Source organism: Myotis daubentonii, chromosome 1 (genome assembly GCF_963259705.1).
Source record: "Myotis daubentonii chromosome 1, mMyoDau2.1, whole genome shotgun sequence".
Classification (NCBI taxonomy): Eukaryota; Metazoa; Chordata; class Mammalia; order Chiroptera; family Vespertilionidae; genus Myotis; species Myotis daubentonii.
Genome location: NC_081840.1, coordinates 88,843,793 through 88,857,945, shown reverse-complemented (window position 1 = coordinate 88,857,945; position 14,153 = coordinate 88,843,793). Strand labels below are relative to the sequence as shown.

The 14,153-nt window shown below is 48.0% G+C and overlaps 1 protein-coding gene and 2 non-coding genes across 7 annotated transcripts in view; 2 read left to right on the top strand and 1 right to left on the bottom strand.

Annotated features, from left to right (window-relative positions):
• The window catches only part of SNX6 (sorting nexin 6), an 80,874-nt gene extending 77,555 nt beyond the window's left edge, over positions 1–3,319 (top strand). For all 5 annotated transcript variants that reach the window (XM_059710426.1, XM_059710435.1, XM_059710443.1 and 2 more), the window contains one exon: positions 2,615–3,319. In XM_059710426.1, coding sequence (XP_059566409.1) covers positions 2,615–2,668 — 54 coding nt within the window. In that variant the 3' untranslated portion in view covers positions 2,669–3,319. The remainder of the gene's footprint in view (positions 1–2,614) is intronic.
• Positions 3,320–6,296: 2,977 nt separating this feature from the next.
• LOC132224015 (U1 spliceosomal RNA) lies at positions 6,297–6,460 on the bottom strand. The gene has a single exon (XR_009450577.1). It is a non-coding gene; the product is annotated as a U1 spliceosomal RNA (small nuclear RNA).
• Positions 6,461–10,756: 4,296 nt separating this feature from the next.
• On the top strand, positions 10,757–10,920 carry LOC132223962 (U1 spliceosomal RNA). Its single transcript, XR_009450567.1, has one exon. It is a non-coding gene; the product is annotated as a U1 spliceosomal RNA (small nuclear RNA).
• The last annotated feature ends 3,233 nt before the right edge of the window (positions 10,921–14,153 follow it).

Sequence of the window (14,153 nt, the reverse complement as noted above, 5' to 3'; positions counted from 1 at the left end):
AGTTAAGCCTTGATTGTTGTAGTTAATACTGGGGGGATTTGACCTCCAAGCCAACTGGCTGTGAGAGTCAGCTGTGTCTGCAGTGGGAAAACTTCTGTCCTCTAGGGAGGTGCTAATCTAGGGTTTGCCTGAGGCTATCCAGCAAATGGCTCTGTGCAGGGCTTGGGTGGGGCGGGTCCCAGGGGATCTAGAGGGCGAGCGGAGCGAGCAGTTATGGCTGCTCTCAGTCCCGTCCCCAGAGGCTCTGCCTCTCAGAGTCCCAGCAACCGCTGCAAACCTCAGAGAGAAAGCTGCCCTCCCGTTCCGACTGAAGCCAGACAGTCCCACTTCTCCCGTTTGAGTCTGGGTCCCTAGAGACTCGCCCAGATCTGGAGCTCAGAGTCTGAAATTCCCTCCCGATTGAAAATGACAACCGCGCCCTCAGCCACCAGCCCGCTCACCTCCGCACCTTTGTATTTTCCGCACTGCGCCTCCTCTGAGTCTCGGTATGCTGTTCTCTTTCCTTCTAGTTGAAGAATTTCCCCTCAGCCAGCTTTCCTGTGGTTCTGGGTGATGTCCGTTCAGTCTTTTAGTTGTATTTTTGAAGTGGTTGTGCGAGGCAGCATTCTCCGGTGTTTACTTGGTTCTCTCGGATTTTTTTATTTTGAGCATTTAATTTTTAAAATGTAATTGCAGGCTACATTTACAGCTGTTAGAGTTTAGCTTGCTAGTTTTAGCCTAGAGCACTCATATCTTTTAAAAATATGGATTTGATCGCATAGAATTTACTATTAAACTAATTATTCCTACAAAGTGGTGGACATTTGTAATTTGTATGAACTTCCCTTTTATAACTTCATCTAAATTTTAATGTAAAAGATTGATCCAGCACCAAAAGGAATCAATATTTGTTAATCTAATTATAAAAGTACATGGCACCAAGAAAGGCTAATTTTTGTGGTGGTGGTGGTGTTAATCCTCACCCGAGGATAATTTCCATTGATTTTTAGGGAGAGGAGAAGAGAGAGGGAAAGACAGAGAGAAACATTGATGCGAGAGAGACACATCGATTGGTTGCCTCCCGTGCATACCCCATCGCTCAGTCACCACTATCCTGTGTGGCAGCCACTAGCCTCATGTGGCTATCAAACACTTGAGATGTGGGTAGTGCAAATGAGGAACTGAGTTTTTATTTATGTTTAAATTTTTTTTTTACTTTTTAAATATTGAAGTTTAGAGAGAGAGGAAAGGAGGAGGGGAGAGAGAGGGAGAGAGGGAGGGAGACAGAGGAGCATCAATGTGAGAGTGAAACATTGATCAGCTGCCTCCTGTACAACCCCTACCGGGGATCAAACCTGCCACCTGGGCATGTGTCCTGACCAGTACTCAAACCCTACAACCTTTCGGTTCATGGGACAGCGCCCAAGCAAATGAGCCACACCAGCCTGTGCATGTTCACTTTTTTTTTTTTTTTAATTTTTTTATTGTCTAAGGCAGTGGTTCTCAACCTTGGCTGCACATTAGAATCACCTGTGCCGCCAAGGTTGAGAACCACTAGTCTAAAGTTTTACATATGTCTCCTTTTTCCCCAATTGACTCCCCTCCCCCCCCCAGTGCATGTTTACTTTTGACCAGCAGAAATGTAAATTTTACGTAGCTGCACATAGCTAATGGCTACAGCATTGGCATCTTAGCATCATACAGTTTTTATCATCTACTCATGATTTTTGCCTGACTTTGATATTAATATGATGGTTGCCAAGTGGTCATTCTCTAATTCCATCATTCTTTATACATTTCAGTTGACTTTCTACTTGACGGAAGGGGTTTCTTTCACCCCCATTTTATATATTATGTAACCTAAATATTGGGGCAAAAGTAGGCTTCCATTTGTTTGTCTAGAAAATAATACAATAATATAAAAAAATATATATAAAAAAATAATAATAATAATACAATAATAATAATAATAATAATAATACCAGAATAAACTGTTCTTCACATACTCACAACTGGAAACCTTCTTTTGCCTCTCCCTGTACTTAAATTTGCCTTTACAACTCTCCAAATTTGGATGGCAGTGTACATGCTTTACAATGGATACTTAGGTATGAATTGCATACTTTTGTATGTAATCTTACCATTTTTATCAAAACTGCAATACTTAGAGTGGATGGTACATCCCTTTGCCCCTTACAAATGGGTACTTAGGTATGAACTTCATACAATACTGTTGCCTGTAATCTTACCATTTTTATCAAAACCACTATATATCTATATGAGTGTATTTGTTAATGGCTATAGGACAGTGATAGGAACCTATCTTACAGCCAGAAAGTGTTCAGTAATTTAACCTGGACACGAAGGGCATACTTCCTCCCTCATTTTGAACATTCCAGATCAAAGCATTAACATTGGTCTAGCTGGAAGTTTCCTGAAGAACGTAGTATGTGGAAAATGTTGTACATGAAACAAATTCTATAATGCTTTGTCTATTTGTGTATAATAAGTAGCTGTATCCAAACTTCCTGTGTTGTAACAAATTAAAATTTGGGCGATTTTTCATACTTTATATTTTGAGTGAGTCTCTCCCAAACTATTTGAACTTCATACTTGACTCTCCCTTCCTGTTTAGGGTAACCTCCAGTTGCTGCAGAACTGCCTGGCAGTGTTAAATGGAGACACATAAGCCACACCCCACCGTCGGGGTCAAAAAGGGCTGCCTTCCTTCAGATTTTACGTTTGTTTTCTTCATGATGTTCGGCATTCACTGCTCACTGGAAACAAAAGAAACAGCTGACAACGTGCATCTACTCACCTCTTTTCTGAGAAACCACAGAGCGGTGCGGCCCATGGGCACTGCCAGCCCGGCCTGTGGTGGGCGCTGCCCTCCCGCCTCCCCCCCTGCAGCTCCCCGGGGCGGGGGTTGCTCCTCCTCTTCAAAAGCCCAAAGTTCAGTCCTTTCCTACAGTAGCCTCTATAGCTCTGTTATTTTATGAATAGTATTCCTTATGGCTGCCAATCTTACTTACCTTTCAGTCATTTCTGAAGTTTAACCCTTTCAAAATATATTCTTCAAACAAGATAAAGATTGCCACTACCTTTTTTTGAATTTTGTTTTTAAGGAAACATGGAATACCACCTTAGTTCATTCATGTATCCTGGTAAAGCATCTTAATCAGACTTATTTTTAATTAATGAATATTTCTTAGAAGTTTTGGGACAGACTTTATGTAATCTTTCTAAGTATGATTTCTGAAGAAAAGCAAATGCGTTAGTATGTTTGCCTTAAACTTGTAGACTAAACCAACTATTGTCAAATAAACGGTGATAACAGTGATGGTTTCTAACTCTGGTCATTGCATCACTCTGACATCTGGGGTAGCTCTACTGAATCTGCTCCTCCCTCATTCTTACAGAGCAGGTCTTAGTTTTCCTTCTTTCCTTCGGAGTGACAGAGTGAGCCAAGCTCACCCATCCCTTCACAAAACCATGGACTGCTGCTGTGCTTTGGCAATTCATAGACGATGGAGTTGGGCAGAGGCCGGTTAGAGACAGCTGTTTCTAAAATCCAGGAGCTGAGAATATGGCCTGCTATGATTTCCTGGATTCTATCCCTAGCTCGCCAATGAACCATGTGACATATGCCATTGAGCCCGTACTTGGTAGTTATGCCAGTAATAGATTAGGAGAGAGAAAGAGAGAGAGAGAGAGAGAGAGAGAGAGAGAGAGAGAGAGGTCTGCTGTAGGGAACAACTCGTGCTGGTGGAAAAGAAATAGAAACAGGTGGAATAAAGTTTGGGTACCATAAAGGCTACTAACTGTCAGTAGTTACATGACCAACATACTGGCCTTCCTAATGTGGTGAACATTATGCCATGCCTATTTAAAATTAGGTTGAGTGGGTGGCTTTTCCCAGCGTCTTTTTCCGAGTTTTCTCCCATTTGGAAACCACGGGCATTCGGGTTGGTCACCGCCGGGATGGGCTCTGAAGGCCTGGCCTACGCCCCAAGCCTAGTCCGGGGGATCCCGCCCTCCTCCACAGCCTCGCTGCTGTGCTGGTGAAGATTCTCTCCTTCACTCTTGCTCACCGGTGCCATGCGAGCTGTTGGCCGGGAGATCTGTGTGCTTTGTCCTTCGGGTCACCTTCACTGGTGACAATATGCCCATGCAGTGCTCACCAAGCGGGTGAACGTGGGATGGAGAGCCCTAGCTCAGGACTCGGGGGGGGGGTTCCTTCACGGGGTGCCCTGTGGCCTCAGGCAGGTTCACTTGACCTCTCTCTCTGCCTCGGTTTCTCTACTCCACCAGACACATTGACCTACCTCACTGGGGTGTTGTGAGGATTAATCCATGTTGGTACAGCGCTTGGGAAATGTGAAGATGCTCTGTAAATGCCAAGAAATGGCAGATACAGGGCAAAAAGCTATACATACCCAACAGTTCATCTGTTTGTACCACGGTGGCCTTTGGGGGGAGGCGTTAGAGTGGATGGTACCTCCCATGGCCTCTTACATTTGTAGAGTACTTGTTGGGGGTGGGGGTCGGCTGGAAGCAGCAGAGTGGGGGAGGGGGGCAGGGATACTTCATGTAGAAATGATTTGACCACCACACTGTGCAGACAAATCCTACAAATGAGGTAAAGAATATGTTACTCGCTGAGGACATACAAAGGAAAGATTCTACTTTGCATCTCCAGAACAAACATTTGTTATTCCACAGCCCAGTGCTTGTTTGTCCCCGATAAAAATAGCAGCCCTGGATTCGCTGCTATGAGTTGTGTGCCACTGATAAAGCATCTGTAGACCATCTCTGACTGTGGGACACAACAGTGACACGGAAGGAAAGACACCTCCTGCCCCGCGGGCGTGGTTCAGGGATTGGGCATCGACCTATGAAGCAGGAGGTCAGGGTTCTACTCCTGGTCAGGGCACAGCCCGGGTTGCCGGCTAGATCCCCCATTGGGCCTGCAGGAGGCAGCCCATCAATGTTGATGTTTCTCTCTCCCTTTCCCTCTTGAAATCAATTAAAAAAAATTTTTTTTAAAAAAGAAAAGAAAAGACACCTATTGGCAGAGATCAAAGCCCTATACGGATGGTCTATGGTTTCCCTCTGGTGATGCTTTATGCCAGCGATTTCCAAACACTTGTGTCGCGAGAATTTTTAAAACATCTAATACCTGCCTATTTATTCAGGGGCACTGACCTCTTTCCCTTAGATTGTCAAAATAAATAAATAAATAAAAATAAGACAACAGCCAACAAACAAAATAACAGCCATGGATGTGAATGAATCAAAATGATACCTATTTCTATTTTGTCAGATTGGCAAAAAAATCTATTTTATGGTGTGCCGCAGAACTTTGGTGAGTTTGTATGCCGCGAGATGAAAAAAGGTTAAAAACCGGTGCTTTGTGCTCTGAGAAGGAGGAACAGGAGCGGACCAGCACCCGGAAGGGTCTGGGGGAGTCAGCGGTTGGGAGGGAACCGGGGGAATGTGCGGCGAGGGGCTGATTCCCCGCGAGCGGAGGGAAGCAGGGGGAGAGGCTGCAGAAGGGAGCAGGTCAGGCCCCGGCCGAGGGCTCAGCCGTGGCGCGTGGAAGGGCCCCGGTTCAATGATCCCGGTCGGGGCGCTACCTTGACTGCAGGTTCCTTCCCCGCCCCGTCGGGAATCGCGCACCGGGCAAGCAATTGATGGGTCTCACATCCCTGGTTCTCGCGCTCTCTCTCGCTCTCTCTCTCGCTCTCTCGCTCTCTCTTTCAGGATTAACAAAGTAAGTGGATCAGGCCTGTAGACCAGTAGACCACTGAGGTTCACACTGGTGATACCTGGTTTGGAAACCCTTATTCAATATCCTTGATGTTTTGTAGTAAAACTATAGGAATTGGGCTCAAAGCGACCTTTTTTAAGTGGGGCACTCTGCAGAAAACAGTAAAATGGGAGACGCGACAAGGGTTTAAAAGAAAAGTGCCCTGGGGAACAGGGAGCGAGCTACTCAGGGCCTTAAACCAAGGAGTGCGATTCTAGATTCCAACTGTGTCTGGAAGCCCGCCTCCACCCGCGCCCATCCTTGTTCTGTTCACGCGGAACGTGCAAACCAGGTGCGACGGGGGAAGGAAACCTAGTATGACTCTGACTACAGAGGAGGAACAATGAGAGCGGGAGACTCGGATGGAACTGACTCCTCGCACCCCGTTCACAGCTCGCCGTTGTCTGGAAACTCACCACAAAGTAGCACTCAAAGGAGAATAAAAACGCCGGGATCAACAAGGCCTAAACAGCAACCCACCGCTTCTATCTTTAGAAACTGCAGAAACCAGGGGAGAGCGCGAACGCAGTCCCCCACTACCACAAATTATGCAGTCGAGTTTCCCACATTTGGGGAAATCGCAGGGGTCAGCACATCCGGAGTGCAATGGATAAGCCTCGCCCTGGGAAAACCACCTTCGTGATCATGGTATCTCCCCTGCCAGGTAAGTATGAGTTGCGGCCGCCGCCCACACCCCAACCCCCACGCGCCACCCACCCTTCACACACGCTCACTTCACTCAACACGCCGCGGCGCCCCCGCTGCCCCAGGGACCCGAGCGGCAACCGCGCCCGATGCGACAGCAACCCCGGGGGCGCGTCCATCTCGGGATGCGGGGACGTGGGGGCGCCGGCGGAGTGGGACCGGCAGCCTCTGCGCGCCTGCTCATCTGCATACACCACGCCCCCTGCCTGACGTCCCGGGCGCCCTGTCTCCGGGTTCTGTTCCGCGCCTGTGGCCGCGAGGCGACGAGTCCCCGACCCGGGAGGGAGGACGGGGTCTCGCTGCACCCGGCGCCCAGCACTTGTGAGGGCCCCACCGAGGGTGGGTCAGGGCCCGGGCTTGCTCTCGCCTTCCTGTCAACCGAAATGAGTCCCTTCAACTTAGAGACTAAGATCAGAGTTTCGTCATCAATTTAGCAGGAAACTGTTTCGCTCCTGGTTCCGGGCCTTTCAGGTTAGACGGTGACCCCATCGAGCCGCAGGGAAAGGAACAGGGGACGGAGGGTCGGGTCCAGGCGGCCGTTCGCGGTGGAGACGCGGGGGCCGGGGCGGGGCGGCGCGTCTCTGAAAGGAGAGGAACGGAAATGTCACGCTCCCGGCTCGGGGCTCGGGGCCGCCTCAGGCCCCCGGGTCTCTCTCTCCTCCGCCGAGAAGGCTCCTTCCTGAGCCGAGTGGAGGCTGAAGGCGCCTCCCGCGGACATGGTGGCTCCTGAGCGGTCGGTCCCCGGGGCACAGCCCGGGGGAGGCGGACTGGAGGACGGGGGCGGCCCGGCTGCGGGGAGATGGGGACACTGAGCAGCAGCCTTTCTGATGGTTGGTTGTGTCCGGAAGTGTCCTGCCTCCGTGTGTATTTCCTGAAAACGAAGGGATCTCTCACCTAACCCCCAGTGCGATGATCAAAATCAAGAAATTAACCCTGGTGCAATATTTACAGTATTTTCCTCATTTACTCTGCAGACATTATTCAGTTTCCATCCATCGCCCCTATAATGCCCTTTATAGCAAAGGAGAATTCAAACCACGTATTGCATTCGGACATCATGTCTCTTTAACCTACTTTAATCTGAAATAGTTCCCAGGTCGTTCTTTGTAGGCATTTTCGAAGACTGGAGACCGGTTATCCTAGACAGTCCTTCCACTTGGGGGTTGTCCTGTTTCTTCATAATCACGTTCAAATGCATATTTGAAAGGAAGACTAACTACAAAAGGGCTTTTGTGACTGTTATGGGCTGACCTGGTTCCCTCCAGAGACATATTTTGAAGTCCTAACCCCTGGTACCTAGGAATGTGACCTCACTTGGGAATAAGATCTTTGCAGACACAACCAAATTACGGTGAGGTCACCACGAGAGCGGTCCCTAATCCAATATGACAGGGTTATCCCTATAAGAGGAAAAGGCCATGTAAACAAAGAGACACACAGCCCGGCTGGTGTTGCTCAGTGGTTGAGTGGCGACCTATGAACCAGGAGGTCACGGGTTCGATTCCCGTCAGGGCACACGCCCCGGTTGTGGGCTCGATCCCCAGTGTGGGACGTGCAGGAGACAGCCGATCCGTGATTCTCTATCATCATTGATGTTTCTATCTCTCGCTCCCTCTCCCTGCCTCTCTGAAAGCAATAAAAAATACTTTTAAAAAAATAAAAATGAAATAAAGGGGAAATAATAAAAAATGCCTGGTTAAAAGAAGAAGAAGAAGACAGAGACACACGAGGAGGGAGAACTCCATGGGATGACAGAAACAGATTGGAGTGATGTGACCACAAGCCAAGGACTGCTGGTCCCCCTAGGAGCTAGGAAGAGGCAAGGAGAGATTCTACCCAGAGTCTGAGTAGGAGCATGGCCCTGCCGACGCCTTGATTTTGGGTACCCAGCTTCCAGAACTGTGAGAGAACAGATGCCTGTTGTTTTAAGCTACCCAGTTTGTGGTGGAGGCTTACCTTAGAGTTAATCAGGGTTCCGATCCAGCGAGAAAGCCAGCATCACAGAAAGTGAGTCGTAATCTTCATGCTGGTGGATGGTCTTGCCTTCTGTTTTTTTTAAAAAAAAAAAAAAATGCAACACCTGCCTTGGCAAGTGTGGCTCAGTTGGTTGGAGATACATCCTGTATACCGAAAAAGTTTTGGGTTCGATTCTCAGTCAGGGAACATACCTAGGTTACAAATTTGATCCCTGGTTGGGGCACAAACGGAGGCAACCGATGCATGTTTCTCTCTCTCTCTCTCTCTCTCTCTCTCTCTCTCTCTCTCTCTCTATATATATATATATATATATATATATATATATATATATATATATCTTTCCCTCTCTGTCTCTCTATCTCTATCTCTATCTCAACCCCCCCCCCTTCCTCATTAATAAACCTATCCTTGGATGAGGATTTAGAAAAACACACAAAAAAGTAATACCTGTGAAGCACAATAAATAGAAGCCCAACAAAACGAGGTGAGCCTGTACTTTGCTGTAACCGCCCTAACAATGTAATGCCGTGTCCTCCTCTGGGCACCACATTTGCAGGCACTTGAGGTCATTTGTTCAAGTGTTGGTGGTGGTACATTGGTTACTTGGGTAAGGTGGTGTACCAGTTACCCAGGGCTGTGGAACAGAGTGCCCTCAGACAGTGATTTAAAATAATGACCATTTATTTGCTCACAACTCTTTGGATCGGCAATTCTGGCTGAGCTCAGCTGGGCAGTTTCTTCAGGTCTCCAGTGGAATCACTCAAACAGCTGCCGCCAGCTGGGGCCGGGAAACAAACCGTGACCTCCTGTCCCACTCAGAGGTCGAAGCTCAACCACGGAGCCAAGCCGGCCGGGCCATCACTGCCTTTGTTTATTTGGATGTTCAGATGTTCTCCAGTCGGGCCCATGGAAGCCCCGTCTAGCCGGCTGCCTGTGGAGATGTTCACGTGCTCTTTGGAGCATTTCCTTATTTTCTGGCACAGCGTGTTCCGGGCCCATCCAGGGAAGGGGTCCCCTTCCCTGGCTCCTTGAAAATCATCTATTTCTCCAAAAAGCCTGGTTCTTTTCATTGGGGAACGGCATTTGGAAAGCAAGAACAGGCCCCTGGGCGTGCTTATTGTTACACGTGGATGGGGCTAGGAAAGGCATATATTCCCTACACATGTCTAGATCTATTCAAAAGAATGAGGCCCTAGCTGGTTTGGCTCAGTGGATAGAACGCTGGCCTAGGGACTGAAGGGTCCCCGCTTCATTCCCCTCAAGGGCAGGTACCTCCATCACAGGCTCCCTGCCCTGGGGGTGGGGGTGGGGGGGCATGCGGGAGGCAACCAATCCATGTGTCCGTCTGTCTCTCCCTCTCCCTTCCACTCTTTCTAAACATCAGTGGAGAAAATATCCTTGGGTGAGCATTAAAATAATGTTTATAATCATGAGCCCCTACTGACACCTTCAATTCCAATTTCCCACTTAACACCACACCCTTCCTCCTTGCCCTCCATTCCCTACTGGACTCCCAGCACCCCTTTCCTCACTAACTCCTGCAACACACACAGCATCCGTACAGATTGGTTATGGTCACAAACTATGAAAAACGAAGCTACTGTGGGACAGGCTAGTGTTGGCTGTCAGTTCTTGTCCTTAGACTTGAAGATGCTTATAAGTTAATACACTGAGCTGAAGAGTCATTTTGGTGTGACTCTTGTTTTCACATTTTTCCTAGACAGGAGGTAGTATAGTACATATATTTATGCATTTACTTTTTTCAGTGAATCATATCTAGAAATAAACATAGCGGTCCAGCAAACCGGCCCTAACCTGATCCAGGACACAAAGGCAGCCCAAGAAAAAGGAAACCACCTAGAATCCCAAACGGTGATCTTCCGCTGGGGAAAATTTTAGAGAAAATCGACCCCCTCAATCTAACTTTAAACTACAAACTAAAGTTTATTTCAACTAGAAGTCTCAGAGCAGATCTCTCCTGAGTCTTCTCTCCTGGAGTCGTGCGGCTGGCGGGTCAAAATGCAGGACAGGGCTCCGGGGACGTCAGGCCGGGGGCGTGGCGTATGCAGATGAGCAGGCGCGCAGAGACTGCCGGTCGCACTCCGCCGGCGCCCCCACGTCCCCGCATCCCGAGATGGACGCGCCCCCGGGGTTGCTGTCGCATCGGGCGCGGTTGCCGCTCGGGTCCCTGGGGCAGCGGGGGCGCCGCGGCGTGTTGAGTGAAGTGAGCGTGTGTGAAGGGTGGGTGGCGCGTGGGGGTTGGGGTGTGGGCGGCGGCCGCAACTCATACTTACCTGGCAGGGGAGATACCATGATCACGAAGGTGGTTTTCCCAGGGCGAGGCTTATCCATTGCACTCCGGATGTGCTGACCCCTGCGATTTCCCCAAATGTGGGAAACTCGACTGCATAATTTGTGGTAGTGGGGGACTGCGTTCGCGCTCTCCCCTGGCTTTACCTGGTTATAAAGACAGATGGCGAGGTCTCTTTAGCGGGCTGTCGTCGGCTTGTGAAATTTGGCGCTTTCTGCGTTCCTAATGCTAGCGCTACCCCAACGCCTAGTACATAGGAAGTTTCCCCGGAGGGTCTCGGCACCTGGTCTGTATGTAACTTTCTGTTGATTTTTTTCTATGGCGTTTTTACCTCCCGGTTATTTTATGTGGCTTTTGACCTGCAACTGAAGTGCACACTCTTATGTCTGATCTTCCCAAGCCCTACGGAGTCAGTAGCAACTTATTTTCCTTTAACCTTTACTTACCGGTTTCAGAGAAACATCCACTCGTTGCTCCACTTTATGCAGTCATTGGTTGATTTTTTTTTTTTTATGGCAGTAAATTGGTTTTTCATTCCTCCCCCCTCTCCCCGTTTATTTATGCTGCTGACACTATTACAGATGTCCCCGTTTCCCCCACTTTTGCCCGCCTCCACCCAGCCTTCCTTTCTTCTGTCCATCACCACACTGCTGTCCCTGCCATGTACGGTCTTTAGCTAATCCCTTCCCCTTCTCGCATCCAGTCCCCTCTCCTCCCTCCCCTCTGACAGCTGTCAGTGTGTTCTATGCATCCATGCCTTTGTTTCTATTTTGTTCGTCAGTTTATTGTGTTCACTGGATCTATAAGTGAGATCCTATGGTATTTGTCTTTCTTTGGCAGGCTTATTTCACTTCTCATAATAATCTGCAAGTCAATCCATGTTGTCCAAAAAGGTCGGATTTCCTTCTTTTTTACGGCCAGGTAGTACTCCGTACCCATTGTGTAAATAAATGTGCCACAGCTTTTTTATCCACTCATTTACTGATGGGCACTTGGCCTGTTTCTGGATCTCGGCTATCATCAATATTGCTGCCATGAACATAGGAGTGCATATATTCTTTCTGATTGGTGTTTCAGAAGTCTTGGGATATATTCCCAGATGTGGGATCGCTGGATCAAACAGCAGTGCCATTTTTAATTTGGGGGAGAAACTGGACACTGTTTTCCACAGTGGCTGCACCGATCTGCAGTCCTACCAACGGTGCACTCCGGTTCCCTTTTCTCCACATCCCCACCAGCATTTGTTGTTTACCTACTGGAAGCCAATGACAGCAGGGCTGAATCTGGGAATGGCTGATGGCATTTCCCCAAACCTGAATAGGATACATTAAATTGATTGTTTGCTGCCAGACAGCTCAGGGCATCTTAATCTACATGCTATTGCCTCCTACTGGCCAAACACCTGAAAAGCTGTAGGCTAATTCCCCCATTCTGACAATGGACTCTGTATAGGAAACCCTGACCCTTTGAAGTGTATCTCTCTGCTTCCCCTCAGGACAATTTGTGTTAATAAAAAGCATGGGGTCCTGAGACGAGGAGATCTCAGTTTCCTGTAAACTAGGCTCCTCTGACCCCCAAATGCCTTTCATAATTACCTTTCGTCTCTGGACTCCTATTTAATCAATGCACAGCCTTCTCCAGATTCCAGAACCCGTCTGGATGTCGGATCAAGACCCACGGGCAAATGTCGCCCAACGTCAGGCATTTATTTATCCATTTATCCACAGTAGCCATTCTGGCAGGTGTGAGGTGATCTCTCATTGTGGTTTTAATTGGTTCTTGTATGTTCCCTGACCAGGGATCAAACCCTCAACCTTGGCATATCGGGACGATGCTCTAACCTGACCAGGGCAGAATCAACGTTTTAACAAGATTCCCCATGTTGCCGAAACCGGTTTGGCTCAGTGGATAGAGCGTCGGCTTGCGGACTGAAGGGTCCCAGGTTCGATTCCGGTCAAGGGCATGTACCTGGGTTGCGGGCACATCCCCAGTAGGAGATGTGCAGGAGGCAGCTGATCGATGTTTCTGACTCTCTATCTCTCCCCCTTCCTCTCTGTAAAATATCAATATAATAAAAAATAAAAAATAAAAAAGATTCCCCATGTTATGCCCAGATTTCAGGATCCCCAAAAGACCACACCAGGGAGCCAGCTGAGTCCGATGCAAAAGCAGAGAGTCTTTTATTCAAACCCGGGCTTGGCTCCCCTACCCTCCTTACTGACACAGCAGCAAGTGGCAGAGAGAGGGCCAGCCCTGTGGGGAGAGAGGTTTTATAGTAAGGGGAGGAGAGAGGACTGTGGGCCCTGCCGATTGGCCAGGCGCAAGTCGGTATCTCGTTCCACAGGATGTGGTCGTATCTATGGCGCGCACTTCCCTTGATTGTCATTGGTCAGTTTAAAGAAGTCCTGGGTGTGGCTAGCAGAGGCTTGGGCTTCCGGGAAGAATCCTTGCCGAGCACATGGCTGCTGCCCAAAAATGGAGGACCCAGGGCAAGATGGAGGGCGTAGTCCTCGCCCTTTCCCCCCATTGATTTTTCTCATGGCACACATAAACACAGTAAAATAATATATATTTTTAATTAGTTAATTAATTAAATGATTTAATTAAATATATATTTACTTTATATTAATAATTTAATTAAATATATATTTGTTGATCTGACAAAAAAAGTGTAATTTTTATTCATTCACACCGGACAGCTATGTTTTGTGGTGTTACTTGTCATTTTTTAACTTGACAACCTAAGGGGAAAAGAGGTCAATGCCCCAAAATAGTTGGGTTTTGCTTTAAAAATTCTGGCAGCACACCGGTTGAAAAAGCACTCCTGTACATGTTGAAGCTTGAGAAACACTGATTTAGCATACTACACATTTTCGTTTCCTGCCTAACTTTACCCACTGGAATGTAAATTCCATGAGGCTAGGGATTCTTGACTATTTTGTTCACTGCTCCATTCGTAGTTGGCTAGAATAGCGCATGGCAATAATAGGCCTTTAGCACACTGATTTGATTAACCCCTAGAGTGCTGGGGAGCGCGATTGGGCTCCTCCTGTCTTTCGCCAAAAGTGTCGGGAGCGCTATTGCGCTCCTCCTGCAGTGTCACTAGTAGATGCTAGTACAGGGGTGGGCAACCCCTGGCACGCGAAAGCCTCTCTTATAATCGTCCATTTACAATTGTGAATCTTTGTTCTCAGTGATGAATTTTGTTAAGTCTCGTAATAGGAGTAGCCTGACGGATGAAAGTAGTAGCTCGTGCATATCTCTGAAGGTCACGAAATATAAACCTGATGTAAAAAGCTCTGTCATCAGTGATGCAGCAGCAAAAGTCCCACTGATAATATCAAACGGAGTCCTAAAGTTTTCTGTCGGACT